The sequence below is a fragment of the Cygnus atratus genome, chromosome 1 (genome assembly GCF_013377495.2).
Source record: "Cygnus atratus isolate AKBS03 ecotype Queensland, Australia chromosome 1, CAtr_DNAZoo_HiC_assembly, whole genome shotgun sequence".
Lineage (NCBI taxonomy): Eukaryota > Metazoa > Chordata > Aves > Anseriformes > Anatidae > Cygnus > Cygnus atratus.
Window position 1 is genome coordinate 142,728,757 of NC_066362.1, and position 16,863 is coordinate 142,745,619.

At 41.3% G+C, this 16,863-nt stretch overlaps 1 protein-coding gene across 1 annotated transcript in view; it reads right to left on the minus strand.

Annotated features, from left to right (window-relative positions):
* The window catches only part of FHL2 (four and a half LIM domains 2), a 25,749-nt gene extending 9,122 nt beyond the window's left edge, over positions 1–16,627 (minus strand). Inside the window, exons 1-2 of the mRNA XM_035558110.2 lie at positions 16,477–16,627; positions 4,720–4,899 (exon numbers count right to left, since the gene is read on the minus strand). Coding sequence (XP_035414003.1) covers positions 4,720–4,875 — 156 coding nt within the window. The 5' untranslated portion in view covers positions 4,876–4,899; positions 16,477–16,627. The remainder of the gene's footprint in view (positions 1–4,719; positions 4,900–16,476) is intronic.
* Between the last annotated feature and the right edge of the window lie 236 nt (positions 16,628–16,863).

A 16,863-nucleotide genomic window follows, 5' to 3' on the forward strand; every position in this document is an offset into this window, starting at 1 on the left:
AATAATTCCCTTATCTGCTTTTGCTTGAGTATAAACATAACTAGATTAACGAGACCTGAAGCTACTCAGATTTGAGTGGGTACATCTCTCAGCTTGATCTGAGAATCTGCCTCTGTTGAAAATTTCAGCTCAGCACTCCTCGGGGGGACCAAATGAGTGGCAATGTTTCTCCAGGAGACATCAGAGTGAGCCAAGAAGAGGTCAATTGTACACACACGGATGACTGACAGTAGGAATATGGCATAAGGAAAAATTAATGTGGACCCCATTTGTATCCAAAGCTTTTTAGTCATCCCTTGCAAAATAGGTTTGAAAGTACGGTTTTAAAAGCCCTCAGGTGCTTTTCAAACAACTTTATTTTCCCTGACTTTCATCATGTCATCTCCAAAGAAAACTTTGTCAGGATAGCTGTTTTCAGCCCCTCATATCCTGCAAATACTTTGTGTCTTAGACCTTTATAGGTCTAAGCAACCTTAAGCCATTATGAATTGCCTTTTCTCCTGAACTGGCTCTCAACAGGGACCCTACAGGAAGAAGGAGACTAGAGGCACCATTACCAGAAGAGTAACTGTATATGTTTGTTCACAAATGAAAAACACATCAGACTTTTTTTGCTAGCAATGATGCTATCTTCAGAAGGATAAGCAGGGGAAATGGGGTACTGCAACAAATCTCTGTACAAACTATGGCCACGCACACTCTGTAACAGAACAGCTTAGTACACTAGACTGTTAATTCCCTATCAAAATCGTATTTAGAAAAGGTAAAATTAAGCAGCACTCTACTGAAGCCAGCACTGTAGTGATATGAGAAGAGATGAATGGTCTCTGTCACCATTCCTCTTCACGACAGCGAGTCTGATACTCAGTAATGCACAGAGGAAGTGTTGCAACGCAGAAGAGAGCTTAAAAATTAGGACATCTTTTCACCCTTTCCTGATCCACACCATTAGATGCTTTATTTTTTGTTTAGTTTATATGTAGGACTGACCCTTTTGACTCATTTTTGGCCTACGTGCTGCCAAAGTAGTTTTATCTCATGCTCCACTTTTAATTTCATTCTCACATTTTGTAGAGGGAGTTTTCACCCTCTCCTGCTTGCCAAGGCCAGCTTGTGGTCTGCATTAAGCACTTGATTACTGGAGGTATTTCCTGTATTTGTGATGGTTTCTGTGCCAGAGGGCCTGCAAAGAAACTATTAAAAAAAGGCAAAAATCAACCAAAAGTCACATTTAAGCAGTTAAGTAAATGAGAACATTATGGATGGATTTCCAGAGAGAAGCAAGAAACAGTGGGCATAGGGAGCATTCACCGGGGACACGGGCATCAAAATGCCAACCTCTTCTGCTTAAAAGGATCAAATTTCTGCTAGGACCTGTTGGCATATGGAGGATGTATAATAGCTGTGAGAGACATGGCATTGTGTTTTTCGACTGTCTGTCCGCCAGTGCCTCCCACCACTCGGTATATGAAGCTTCCGTGTAACCCAGGGGAGACGACGCTATGCACCAGTGCTGAAACACAGCAAGAAAGACACCACAGTAGTGTCAGAGCTGGTGAGCTGGCTGCCTCCTTGTCACCACCTGCTTTGCTTTGGTGTAGCCCCTTCAACTGTAGGAGGGTTGCTCCTGAGTGGGAGGGCTGGTTAGGGGATTGCTCCTGTCCACTAAGAGGAGATTCCGTTCACTGTTTTTCTGCTGTCTTTTGTATAGTAATTTTCACACAGATGAGTAAGCATTTATGATCTTATCAAAGCTAGTTCTTGCTTTGCACCTAATTTTGCAGATAAGTGTTCATTCTTTGGATTTGAGGAGCTCCGAATCTTAATCCTAGTCTTTAGCCTCAAATTTTGCAAGTCCTAAAAAACAGCCATAGACTAACCAAGCCACCCACAAGTAGGAAATTCTTTGCAGGGTGAAACGAGGAACATCCCCATTGGAGCTGAGTTCTAATTTCAGCTCTTCTCAGTGCAGAGAAACAGCGATGGCCAAGAAGGGACTTGCAGATGAGGATCTGAGGTGAGAGCTAGATGGGGCTTTTCAGTCTGTCCTGTGGATGGATGTAAGGGTGGGTGCCCCTGGAGGACACAGAGGCTTGGATGCTACCCTTTCAGATAACACTTTCATTTCATAAAGTTTTAGTTCTGAATTTTACAGCTGAATAAAGGCTATGTCAGGACAACTAATATGTATGGAGTCTACTTTGTACTTGTAGTAACCATACTGGTCTTATTCCCAAGCAAGACATGTTTTGACTGTACTGCAAATGCAATGTGTGAAAAGATACATATATGTATATATGTGTATGATGTGTATAAATCTATTATGTGTTTAGATGCTTATGTGTATATATATAGTTCAATAAGGAGAAGCAGCATGATTTTTGTCACTTTGTGTTTCCCGGTTGAATTATGCTCAATCATGGAAAAACTTTGACTGAAACTTGTGGCTGAGAAACCTATAAGGGCTTTCTCTTAAATGTATTCTCTGGAGTCTGTTGCTGTACTTGAAAAACTACTCTAGTTTTCCTCTCAATGGGATCTCTTTTTTACTACTCACAACATATTTTATTTTCAGAAGACTTGAAGAGCTTAGGAACATTTATCCATTTATCAAAATTTGCTTAAAATTGGTCAACAGGTTGAAAGGCTATAGCATAGACGATTATTTGGAGGCACAAACAGCAGTCACAGAAACAAACAAAAACAAAGGATGCATTTTTTCCTGGTACACAGTTAATCTCTTTAAGAAATCTTTATTTGCTATCTTTTAGTTTTGGTTCTCCACATGTAGTTTTGGTTCTTTACATATAAAAATATTCTTGTATTGCAGAAAATTAATTTGTTGCTTTTTTTTTGTTGTTGTTGTTTTTCATCTGCTATTAGTGTGTGTTTTGCTTAAAAATACAGAAATGAAGTATATTGGATAACACCCACACTCCCTAAATCCATAAATTTGGGTTGAAAAGTTCAGCCTGATTAATTCCTGAATACTTTGTCCGAGATTTGTTGAAGCCAGTCCAAGTTTTGAAATTCTTGAATATCAACACATGGAAATATCTTCTCAGGGGATTAGAAGGAGGCCTTAAAACAAAAGCACATTCTAGAATGGGGCAGAAATATTTTGCTTTTCCAGGTCAGGCCAGCTGTATTTCTTCTCTAATCTGCATATTTATGAGCTATAGGAAAACTGGCAGTTTTATAACCTCTTACCAGTTATTGCCAGTTCTCTGTCATGATGGTCAAACATTTTCACCTTTTTAAGGCTTCTGAAAGGGGCTTTCCTACCCATTTTCGAATAGGGTAGAATGGATAAGTTTGGAAGACAAGAAATCAAATTTTCTTGGTCTGGATAATCATATACTTTTATATCTCTGAGTCTTTGAGGTAATGATAGTGTGGTAGTACCAGTAATATGAATTAATTCATGTTCCTAGAGGTATGGATCAGTAATGAAGGAAATCAAATGAAGGAAATCAAAGAATCCCATGGCCATGTAACGTAAATTGCTGTTTTAATGCAAACCTATGCTGCCAGTGAAACTCTTGGCCAACTTTGAATATGTCAATTTTGTGCAGGGAGGGTGTATGTGGGATGAAATCCGTCCATAGCAGTTCAACAAACACTTCACTGGATGCCTCAAATATCATCTATCTTCATTCAGTCAGAGTAAAACTGGTGTGAACTCCAGTTGTTTGGGATAATTTAACAGGAAAGCAGGTGGTCACACCTCATTTAGAGCAGGTAGGTGTTGCCATGTGGTGCAGCAATGCATAGCCCAAGCAAGCTAGGCCTCTGCTCTTTCTTATGTAATCTTTAGTTAGGCTCCACTATCATTATTCTCCATTTAAAAGTCTAATTGTGTTCTGACTGACGTGTTACTTTGGTCAGTGTTAGCCAGATTTTTGTGGTCCATGAGTTGGCATCTTTTTCTGAGTGTGTCTTGTCTCTTGATGACAATTGTGGTCGCTGCAGAGCCAGCAACAGCTTAGCTCCCTCCTACCCAAAGGCAGGAAAAATTGGCTTCTGCCACCTTTCCAGATCCTAGCTGGCCCCAAGGCCAGTTGGGCTCTCCTAATGAGTTAAGGAGACTTCCTATCATCAGATCATCCCGTGGCTTGCAGGAAGAAGGGTGCTTTTCCATTTCTATTAATATGCTTTTTAAATAAGGGCTTGACATGGGAAGAGATGAAAAATGGGTACAGGGGTCCAGAAAGATAATAGCACCATGCTTCAGACACCTCTAAAGGCTCCCACGTAAAGACAGTGTTCTCCGTCTTAAATGATAAAGTAAAATGTCAGCACTGTATTACCTTTGGAAAGATGTCACTAAATTTAACCCGGTAACTTTGGGGAATACTGAAGGATTACATGTGTTTTTAATATCAAATGTTTTCACCCGAAAACCCTCCTGGTGCTTTAAATTGGGTCTGTTGCTGCTCAGAGCACCCCCTTCTCTCAACCTGTGCATCATGCCCTCCAGCTATATAAGGCCCTGGGCATTCAGGGCACCCTTCCAAACTAAATTAACAAACATTTGAAAGTTTGTTGCTCAACTGTGTTTTAAGAGGTGCAAAGCACCCTCCATTCCGGCTGGTTCCAAAGAAGTGTCTAGCGCTTTGAGGACCAAATCATTCATTCATTGCATTAGTGAATTAGGCGCTCATGGGGTAGTATATTACTCTGCCAAGATTTCCATAACAAGACACATCTCTGCCGTACCTTGCAGTCAGCACCAATAGGTTTTTTGCATTCCTCACAGGTGTTGGAATAGAGGTTTTCATAGCATTTCAAGCAGTAGGGGCTGTCCTCCCTCAGGATGTACTTCTTGCCAAACAGGGACTCTTTGCAGTAGTGGCAGTCAAAGCGTTCAGTCATGTTGGTGTCTGGAGACCAGCTATTCTGCCACAAAGACAGAAACAGGCATTTATTAGACTAAGCATGTTGACCCAATCCCCCAAGAAGGCTTTATTATCAATTCCAGTTTATAAAATTCAAATTTCAATCAGGTAAATCAACACAAAAGAATAAAACTATAAATCTTGTGGCCCTGGGCAAAGACTGTAGCCCATCTATTTTATCCACCATTGACATGTCTTTGACCAGAGCTACTGTTAGAGACCAGAGAAAGGAAAATGGGTAAATCCTGATTGTGAAGAATTCACATGGGATGCCTAAGGAATATCAAGTAAGTTTGACCTACAGGCCCAATGCAAGATGTTGTCTCTGTAGGGGATGGAGGAAACCAAATATCTTAAGAGGATGAACCAGCTAATCTCCAGAAGGACCAGCATCTCTTCTGTAAGGCGAGAAGTTTTGCATTGCTGGTAGATTTTAGTCATGCACAGGCTATCTAACACCACTGCCGTGTGCTTCTGCACTTTCCTTCTCTGCATTCTCAATAAGCCCATGGCTGAAAATCATTGCTCTGCAGAGAGCCATTACCCCTCCATCGCTGCTCACACACAGGACTGTGGGTGCTGTTAGCAGCAGGAGCTGGGGGGGCAGTAATTGTGCGTCTGAGCCTTCTCTGATGCCACGGAATGAGTTATCCAACTGCTGTGGTTTAGTGGGACACAAACAAGAGCTAGCTACCCTGGTTAAACCAAATGTCTGATAATGTTTATGGAAGGAAAAAAAAAAACACTAAAAGACACTGCAAGAGATCATTTTGTCTGAATCAGGGTCACTTGCTATTTTCTCCTCTGGTCTTGTTATGTGTCCAGTATATTTTGGATGCACACACAAGGAACAATGACACGAATGCCTTTGATTACTTGCATGAATGTTCATTACTGCCTGGGACAATTTATTTTGGGTCTGGGTTTAATTGGAATCATCAGCTTCTTAGCCTGAGGCTCACAGTGTGTGTTACACCTGAAATCTGCTCAGAGGTTACAGCTGGAGCAGGACATAGCTGCCTGTTTAGGAAGGGGAATTTCCCAGGCAGAAAGCACATTCCACCTGTACTGCATGACCTTCACTGCCTGCCAGGTCTGGGCTCCCCTTTAAGCCAGATTTGGTCTATAAAGCCTTAAATGCTTTGGGTACTAATGGCTTAAGTGACTATCTCTGTCTTTCACACACAAGTGACATTCACAGCAGCTGCAGTGCTTTTGCCAACTTTAGCCCTCACTTTTAAACAAAAAGTTGTTACTTGCTTAGTGTTCTTGGCACGGGTCCCTTGATCCTGGAGTTTGTCCTCTTCTTTTGGCTGGAGGAGCTACCCTTAGGGCATTCTGAAATTCTTAGTTCTCCTCCAGGATTTCAGTTCTTATTAGCCTATATCCCCTGTAGCTGGGGTTTGATTAAGGTTGTAGGGTGGTCTGAATGGGCAAAGTTGGATTTGGCGGCTAGAAGGCTTTCTATTTTTGATGATCTGTCAGCTGCTGAATTGTGTGGTGACTCACACAGGCTAAGAGGTGAGAGCTTTTGTATGTGTGATGCAGGTACATGATGGCTCTAGGTAATCTCAAACCACTGAACTCCCCAAAGTGCTTGGAAGACAAATCCTAGCAGCTGGTCATCCGTGCTATGACCAACTCAAAAGGAGCAGCAGTGCAGCTGTTTTCACCCCACAGAAGCTGTGGGGGAGGAACTAATTAACTTCCTTATCCAAAAGGAGAGCTAGGAGTATGCTAGGTGCTCTCAGTCCTTAAGGAATAAAGAGGAGCATATCTATTGATAACAAAATGATGGAAAATAAGGAGAATTACACTGGAGAAGGAAGTACAGAGACTACCCAAGGTTCACCTGTAGACCATCTCCACCAGCAGTGGCTAGCAATGACAGCAGAAGGAAAGAAAACCAGAAACAGGGCTGGTACAAAGCTATCTTTGCTTCATAACCCGCTTCCTGCAGGTCAGTTTCCTTTTGAAGTAGAGGTGCAGTCTTTGCCAGAACATTTAGTCGGTGTTGGTGGATTTATATTCCCTCCATTTTGAGCCCATTTATATTCCCAACCTACATAACACATTTGTATTTTCCATGAAAGAAGTAGAAAGGACTTAATTTGCTTCAAGCAAATTCCTTCAAGGAGTAATTTCAGCAAAATAAATGGAGTCAGACTAGTATAAAGTTGTCTGTATGTATCATTGAGTCTGAGAGGAGTGATAGCTTTGTCTAAAAGGTAGGTATTTAGGACAGAAATATACAGCTTTTTACCAGACCCTATCACCTTTTTAAATGATAGGATTTGGTTGCACAGTAAACTTGCATTATTATAAAGCTGAAATCTGAGCAAGAAATGTGTATGGACTTGCATTTTTCACATTTCTTCAGATTTTTTTTTTATTTTTTTTTCTAGTCTTGAATTAGAAGTAGGTGTGCAATACCAAAGAGCCAAAACTTTCTGTGCCATGTGTAAGATTGTGAGATGTGTAAGAGTGAAAAATATAGACTGTGATTCCCTTAAAGGTTTATACCATTTCTATTATTCATCCAAAGCTGCAAAATGTAAAATAGAAGTGGTTCATGACTGGAAGCAAGGACTATTCCATCTGAACTGGATGTTCCGATGTCACGGGGGTGTTCTTCTTGAGTGCTCTATTATTTTCTGGGTGTTTTTCACAGGAACAGAGGCAATCGTTACTACTGCTTGCTTGTTATAAGAAGAGTCACTACCACTATTTTGGAAAATAGCTAGACACACTCTGAAAGGGATGTGATTTTGTTAACTGTGCTCTGAGATTGTCAAAGTGGTTTGGGTCCCTCCCAGAGCAGGGAGAGACAGACCTAATTTCTATGTCCCAAATAGATTTGGGGTGAACTCCACTCTGAGAAGACCCTGAAGGGGTATTTCTGGTTAGGGTTAGAGGCACAGCTCCAGCAGTCTGGGAAATTAAACATCAAGAAAGGAAAATTTCTAAGATCTGCATTTTGGTTTTAGTTATGTGACTTCTTCATTGGATCTGGCACCAGTTTCAGACCCAATATCTCTTAGAGTTAGGCATTCAGGTTCATATGGTTTCCTTCAGAAAGCTGGAATTCAGAGTGAAACATCCCAAGCTCCAGGCTGTTTAGATTCGAATCTTGGACTGAATCTCACAACCCACTATGTGATATTTTGAGGATATTTTGGAAGTTTTATTCTTCTCCGGAGGGAAGAAATTAAATCTAAAATAATCAGAGGGCCTATCTGCTGAATATTAGTAGGAATGTCAAAATAATCCTATCACTGTTGCCTTACAAACAAATGTGAAATCACACTGAGCAATGCTTAATTGCCTGTCAAAAAAAAAAAAAAGACTATTTTCACAGTTGTGGACAGGCACAAATTGCAGTTCTGCCTCCTTGCCATTGATTAATGACTTTCTATTGTGCTGATACTTGTTGACTGTAGAGCTCTGTGGGCCAGAAGCTCATCTTTATTACGCCTCTCTGTAGTACCACAAGGTCTTTAGATTTTATTGCAGTAGTCATTTTATACTGATGCAATTTCAGATTGCTCTCAACATTAGCATAAGGGAGAAATTGATTTTTCTGCCATAGTCTCCCTCCTACAGCATTAGACATAACGAGTACATCTCCAAAAGGAAAACAGCTTTCCCCTGCATGCCCAGAAGGGAAGTTCCAGCTTATGCTAAATGTTAGCACTACCCAGATAGTGTCTTCCAGGATGTAAGAATTGACATGAAAATTACCAAAAAGTAAGTAGTAGGCTGAAATAAAAGCTGTGCTTTTCCTCTTCTTCCCCTATCAGCTCAAACAGGCTCATTTTACTAGAAGCAATTGTTGAAGTTATCATATCATATCTCGTAAAAATTAGGGTTTATTAAGGAACCATGTGGTGTTCTCCCATCCCATGACATGATCTACTGGAAGCTACGTGAGCTACTGGAAGAAGGGACTAGCTGCCCCAGACCATGTATGCTTTTTCCAGCTATGTTTGCAAGCCTAATAAGAGATGTTCTTGTCTAAATTGTCTAAAAAATGTAGGAGTGTTTTAGTTTATTTAGAGAAGTGAAACTCTGATCTCTTGTTGTTATGGTATTTAAACATACTGAACTAAACCCCTGTAGATGCCTAACGGCGATATGCTATTGACCTTGGTCAGGTCTATAGGGCTAGGGCTTTACCTGTGCCCCTGAGAGCAAGGTGTTCTGTCAGCCACCTGCACATGAAATAAAAGTTCTTTGGAGACACCCATCTTCTTCCAACATGTACACACATTTCTCCCACCTGACTTTTTTTTTTCCCAGAAGAACTGTGCACATGGAGTGTTTTTGATCTGTTTATTTTCCTTCCCCTGAGAAAGGAAGATTTGTGTCTGGCAACTCCAGTGACATAAGCCATGCAGGTCCAGAGCATTTGGAAACAATTTATGTTAATGTTCCAAAGGCTAAATTGCAAAGATTTATGATATCCTTTGCAACTATGAACTAGCAGTTCAAACTGTGCTGGTCTTTCTGGCAAGAGGTGATTATTTTCCTGTAACTTAGCAGCTATTGCCACATTCATTATCTACCATCTTACTGCAGCAACTGCAAGCCACTCTTCTAAGTGCTAATCATTTTTCCACGCCAGGCAATAATGTCATGCAGGGGGGCAGGAGAGAAGGGGAGATATATATATATATATATATACACATATATCTTTTAAATTCACTTCAGGAGAAGTAAAGAAATGACCATTTGCCAGTAGCACTGACAAGTGGAAAAAAGATGTAACATGCAGTCAGAATCCACCTGAACTTCAGTGGGTGGAAGTTAGCTGGAACAGATGCACACCACAAACATCCAAAACAGTCCTGCATGGTTAATCACATAATTTAATTGCAGAATCATCTAGGTTGGAAGAGACCTCCAAGATCACCTAGTCCAACCTCTGACCTAACACTAACAAGTCTTCCACTAAACCATACCACTAAGCTCTACATCTAAACGTCTTTTAAAGACCTCCAGGGATGGTGACTCAACTACTTCCCTGGGCAGCCCATTCCAGTGCCTAACAACCCTGGGATGCATTTAGGGGCAGTAGCCCTCTTTCTTTGGCTGACCAGGTATTGTTTAAGTTCTGCTTCATGGGATGAATGCCCACAGACACCCTGATGGCAGAGCCTGTACGGAAACCCGTGTGCTTGGAGCTCCAGCTGGCCACAGAACAGGTGCTACCTCTCTGTGTTGCTTGCATCCCTGACCCTCCAGCAGCGGGTTCCTGGCCATGGGGAACCGAGCCAGCTGATGCAGAACAGGTAAATGTCTCTCTACGGATCACAGAAGGACATTTGCTTCCTTAACTTCCAAAAGCTAAGCCAGATGCTGAGATGCAAGTGATACAGAGCTCATCCTACGGAAAGCTCAGCCATCTGCTCTTCTCCTTCCACAGGCCCTCTGTTCCTGACAGTGGCTGCTGGCCTACCACTCTGTAAAGATGAATTTCTTCATTAAAAAGAGGGAAAGAGTTGTACTTTTGCAAGGTTATTGAGACACTGAAGCTTATTACTATGGCAGCTGTTCATACCATCACTTTTTGTGCAGGTCCTTGAAAAAGGGAGGCATGATTACTGCAGGGAATGAGTTGCTGGGTGTCCCTGTATCCCATGATCTGGGGCTTATGCTAAGCTTGTAAATGAGACAGGGACAGATCTGGCTTCAGTCTTTCTTTCTCTTGTCATTTTTAAGCTGAGGAAAAAGTGGAAGCTTCTTTCTCTTGTTGCTGTGGAAGAGCAGTCCTGTAGTAAACCCATCAAAAGATTTGGCACCTTGTCTTCAAGAAATCAAGGCCTCGTAACACAACATGTCATTGCTCTTCCAAATCAGTCCTGTTAACAATGTCCAGACTGCTCTACCAGTATCCAGGTCAAGGTTAGGATGTCAGAAATATCTGATTACAGAGGTGTCCCTTGCTGCTTCTGAAGGTTTTAAGCTCAGAGAAGGTATTTGTAGATCTCCTATCAATTACCTTGCAAAAGCAGGGAAAACTTGATTTAGTATTTTAACATAATAATAAAATACATAAAAATTGTACCCATATCTTAAATATCCCACCCAAACTTTTCTATATACATACTAAATATTAAAAAGTATTAAACAAACAAACAACAACAACAACAACAAACTTTAGTTTTTAATGGACCTTTTAAAGTTACCTTAAAATATTCTTTAGAATCACAGGTTTTTCCAGCAACTCATCTTGCTTGTACATAGATGACTTATTTTGCTTATGGTATAACATTCCAGTGTTTCTTTTTAAGTACTTTAGAGCAATTTTCTGAGCAGACAGACTGCATTAACATGTGCAGATAACCAAAGCATACCTGGTTCCTGTCTGGATAGCACAGTCAGCCTATCATGAAATAGAAAGTGGAAAGTCTGCTATTTAAGATTGCTTTCATTAAAGTAATAATAATAATAAAGAACAGAAAATGTTTCTTGTGTAGGAAGGCTCTCAATGTGGCTCCCTGCGTACAGTCACAACGGTGGAGAAGGAACACTCCAGTTGCGGTTTCTGTGTGGTTTGTTGTGTTTGGCATTCAGTAAGGAACTGCTCCAGTTTAGAGCCATTCCTGCAACTGTGGAGTAAGCACCAGTGGTAGTAAGTACAGATCCCACAGAAGAAATGAGCACTGATAATTTGACAGTGCACCCCACACAATTTACACTATGATTAACTGAGGTTGATATTGAAGTGACTAGAGGATGTATGGTTTTACAAACATTCCTGCATACATTTCATTTACAAAAGGAGCCTATTTAAATAACACAGAGCATGACTCTTACATCTACCATAGCAAGGAAGAGCACAGCTCAAGCGGAAAGGCTTGCTCTTATGTTCTATTTCAAAGCCTTTTGAAACTGCTGTCTGCCTTCTTTCTCTTGTGGAATAAGCTAAGACTTACTCGAAAGAGAGAGGTCAAATACTTGACATTACTTAAGCACAGAAATTCATATTTCTGGTAAGAACTTTTAAGCAGATAACAGAAAGTGAGAAAGGAGAAAAATAGTATAAGATTAATAAAACCTGCAGTTATCTCTGGCTCTACCCTACGGAAAAAAAATATTTAAGCTAAATGACTGCAGCTATTAGGCTCCAATAGAGATATATTTTTCCAGAGAAGTATCATTTTCTCTTATTGACAGGAACACTGCTAATGTCAAGGAAATCAGACTCTAAGATAAAAATATCCAGAAAAAAAAATCATGTTCTACTATGCAATGAAATTTCTGAGTTCCTCTATATTTTTGAAATCCTGTATAATACAATCAAGGACACAAAAATAGAACAGTGTCCTAAATATCTAATGTTTGCTTCTTTCTAGAAAGTATAGAAACAAAACTGGGAGGATCCTATGCAGGAAGAATGCTTTGTTATTTGTCCTGGACTTAAGCAAAACAGCTCCGTCTCTTTCTCTCTGTTTCTGTTTACAGAGTCAAGACCACAAAAGCCCTTTCTGTCTAAGATAACTGGCACACATGTTGATGTGGAGGACAGTTAATGCACGTCTTTCATCTGCTGTGCGAAACTACTGTAGCAATGAATGCCTCGATACTGTGAGGCATCCATACTTCTCTGCTAAGCTCCTGGGCCATTGGCTTTCCAAAATGTGGGAAAAAAAGGCTACATAAGTCTTAGTGATGACCATTCAGAGGGGCGTATCCTAGAAAAATAGGTGAACTACAAGTAGGTGAAACCAGTTTGGTCCAGTTCGTTGGCTGGGGTTTGGGGATGGGGACTGGACATAGCGAGCAAAGACATCAGCTGTTAATGTTGAGTCAAAGTGTCTGTGGTGCATGAGAGACTTGGGAACAAGCACTGAAAGACAAAATGAGCCAGGGGACAAGGAAACAAGCAATCCTTTTGTAGGTGAGATCCTTCCTAACTGAAGAAGGAAGATGTTGGGTGGACCATGGAGAGATGCACTGCATAGCACGGAGGAGGAATTCATCAGTGGTGGGAAGATACTGTGGTCTCTGGTGGAAGATCAGTGGTCTCTGAAGATACTTCTGGTCTAAATCCCAAAAGTTCCTCAGAGCAATGACAAAACAGGGCTAGGGAAATGCTTACAAATATTTTACTGTTTTATGCAACTTAGTACTTTTATTATGCAAGATGAAGTAAAGAGAGGTGAGTTTTGAACCCTTGTTCCTGTGTTTGCCAAGGGTCTAGAACTGCTTCCTGCCAAACAAAGTGCAGTCCTAGAACTTGCTCTTCTGTGGCTGATATATTTGCAAATTCAAAATTGAAAATTTGCTGTGAAAGGGAGATATGAATATTCTTATGTCAGTGTTACATTCACCTACATCCCTCTTACAGCGTTTTACTATATATGCACTAAACATTATCAACCTAGTTAGCCAATATAATGTAGAAAGGTATGGAAAAAGGAAAAAAAATGAAGATTGAAATTTTTTGAGTTGGCGTGAGCATTATTGTACTCAGATTTAAAATAAGCCTCTAGTGTTTTGCCTCATCCCTAGAAGTGTCCAAGGCCAGGTAGGATGGGGCTTTGAGCAACCTGGTCCAGTGACAGATGTCTCTGCCCATGTCAGGGTGGTTGGAACTATATGGTCTTTAAGGTCCCTTCAGACCCAAACTTTCCTATGATTACATATATATGCATATCTAATTAGTATTGTTTTAATGTTAATGCTTCTTTGGCAGTCAATTTATCCAAGATTTATCTCCATGAAAACTTTCATTACCCTGCCATTTCACACTCTCACTTGGGAAGAATCTGCATCAGAAATAACTGTGCATATGTAAATGAACCATAAAAATTGCACAATTAAAATTAATCAACCTAAAATGCAAATTATGAGATCCGCAGTCTCTGAAGCAGTACCCAAATGCGGTAAGGTGATTGTCTACAACACTACACCATACAGAGTTTCTTTGATGATTCTTAGGATCAATTTATCCAACACAAATTAGCCTCAGACCTGCTCATAACTCGCCTTTAGGGTCCTAGAAAGAGTGGTGGTGTACTGGCCAGCAGCAACAGGCATTCATCCAGTTTTCAGCCCAGTTTTCATAGAGGAGAAGCCATGTCCTCTGGCTGTTGGTGTTAACATTTACCCAGTCCCCCCCTTGAGTTCGGAATGTCCTGCACACTGCAAGGCAAGGAGGTGAGGATAACAGCAGGTAAGACGTTGCTTGGTTCTCAGACCTGGGACTCAGTATCCTGTGGAACAGAGCCAGGATTCACTCGTGTGAGTGTAGGTCTTTACAGCCCACTCCCCCCATTTTCTTTTGGGGTGAAAGCTTGAATTTGCATGGAAATGTGGCAGAAACCATCACATCAGCCCTTAAAATTGCAGGACCTGTATTTATTTATTTATTTATTTATTTTAATCTCCTGATATTTAAAGCATAATAGGAACTTGCAGGACTACATTGTGTGTGACTGAAGGAGTTGTCTAAACCTTTTCTAGTGCAAAGTGTGATCTCTGGGAGTGCTGATGTCTGTCTGTACTTATAGGAAGGATGTGATTTCAGGGAAAGAGACTTCCTTAAGAAACTGTATTATCTTGGGTAGGAAAGAGAGTGTTATCTGTATCTGAGTACTTTGATCAGTTATAGATAAAGACTAAATTGCCATTGAATGATCTTCATGGTGGAACTTTTGCATAAATAATGTCCAACAAAGCAGCTGCTGCTATATGATAGCAGTGATCTCACAGAAAATAATGAGAAGGTGCTATAAAATAAACAACCACCAGGAAGTGATTATTTGGTGCTTAAGTGTGTAGCACTGCTGATTCCCTTGGGAGCACATTCAATAGAATGGTAAGAATAAAGAATAAGTAAATTCTACCCCAACTCTTCTGCCATCTTAGGATCTTCTAAGCATTCTGGAAAAAAATCTCAGGCACTGGTGCACCTCCCAGCCTCAGGCCTGCTAGTCAAGTGGAGGTGTCAGGTGGGAACCCCAGGTAACTTCCACAGACATGATTTCTCAACAACACGTTTTTTGACCTTCCAGCTGGCACCTCATCCCAACTGTGTGTTGGTTCTGAAGCCAAAGGACAGCCCCAAATCAATATCTATATTATGGCTAGTGTAAAAGATAGTTTTATTAGAGCTCTGGCCAGATTGTGGATATAGTAGTGCCACAAGGTAGTGTTTGGAGCTGAGTTTTTAATAGATACAGCACCTCATATGAATTTTTTTTTTTTTAATTTTTCCCCAAATGTGATCTAGAATATACATGGGCTCTATGGATAGAACAGTCTTGTGGGTGCGTCTTTTCCCAGTTATATGTACAGACACAGAAAACAACCACAATTTTTTATAAGATTTTTTTTTTAAAAAGTACTATTTTTCTATTTTTCAAATCTAAATGCCCGAAGCAATCAACTTCAAAGTTTACCATCTGGCTGATAAAAGATACAGAATACTTTAGCCATATAGCAGGGAGTTCTGTAAGTGTATGAACTGATGAAAATAAGGTTCATAACAGAAATGGCAACCTTAGCTACAGAATTCCTTCACACCGTGATCTGTGTGAGTGTCTGATAATACATACCCTTCTGTTGGCACTTCTAGGACAATTCCTGTTTAAGACAGCGTACAAATATGTATAGCCAACAATATATATTACAGCTATTGACCTTGGACCTAAAGATCAATCAGCAATCTCAGTTAATATACCCCTAGATAGGCATCAGGGGAATAACAGCAGCAGCTGCTGTATAGATTTTACAAGGCTTGCTTTCTTGTGTGCCTCTGTACAGAGCAAAGCTGAAATACGCCGGTATTGAGTGAACTAAACAAAAGCCATATCTTTTTAGGGAAGTAGGAAGTTTAGAGCAGCCACTAATGCAGACAATGAAAGTTAGTATTTCCTTTATTATGTACACAGAGCAATCCATGTTCGGTGGCATATAGTAAGCACGTACATTATCGTGGCTGCACACACATGCACAGAGAGAGAAGGATGAAAGGAAGGGATTCAGAGCTATTAATTGGGATTTGCAATCTAATTTATTCTTGCCACATAAAAAGAAGAAATGTGGTGCTGGCGGCTCCCCATTTTTCCCATGCACAATCCGTCCACAGTGCTTGCCTGCGATCAGGAAAGGCTACCTTTGTTTCATGTGCATCTGCTCTTGCTAGAGTGCAAAAATCATCCTTTGTTGCGCTAGGAAGCAGGAAGTGTGCACAGAGGTGTGAGAAACCCAAGATCCCTGCTCTGACTTGCTATGACCTCCCCAGCGGCTTACACCCACAGCACAATGCAGTCATTAAAAACAGGTACACATGAAATGACCCGGTGCCTCATCAGCTCGGACACGCAGCACTAACTGCTCTGATGAGGAATTCGTCTTTTTTTCTCCTCTTCACAACCCTGGCTGTGCGCTCAGGAGAAAGGGGGACCAGCGATCCCTCTCCTCGCCTCCTTACCCAACAACCCACTGGGTACCACATCACACATCCCTCTCCATCTCTCTGCACCCTTTGTTTCCAGCGGCGCCTTCAAAGGCACAGTCGGTGGGTAGAGGGGAGGGAGAGGGGGGGAAAAAAGGGATATTTACTTACAGAGCAGCAGCAGGCAGCTAGTGTCACCTCCCGGACCAGGGGCAGGGGGTCACGTCCATTAACAAATGGGTAATGAGCACTCCGGCCTGCCTGCAGAGGAGAGCGGTACAGCCAGCCGGGGCTCCCTAGTGCCTGCCCAGAGCAGCTCTTCTCATTTCAGCTCTGCAGGCAGCGTGGTGTGGAAGCAGGCTGCTGCCTTCCCCAGCCCAGCGAAACCCCTCGCTATCATTTTACCATATAAGGAGACAAAAGGATCGGAGACACCCGTTCTTGTAGGCTCTCTGCAGCTGGCACCCGGCACTTGCTCTCTTCCAAGGGTGTAGATGCTTCCCCCTCCTAAACATCTCAGCTTTGTTGGCCCCCTTCCTAAAATAAGGCTCCCCCCCA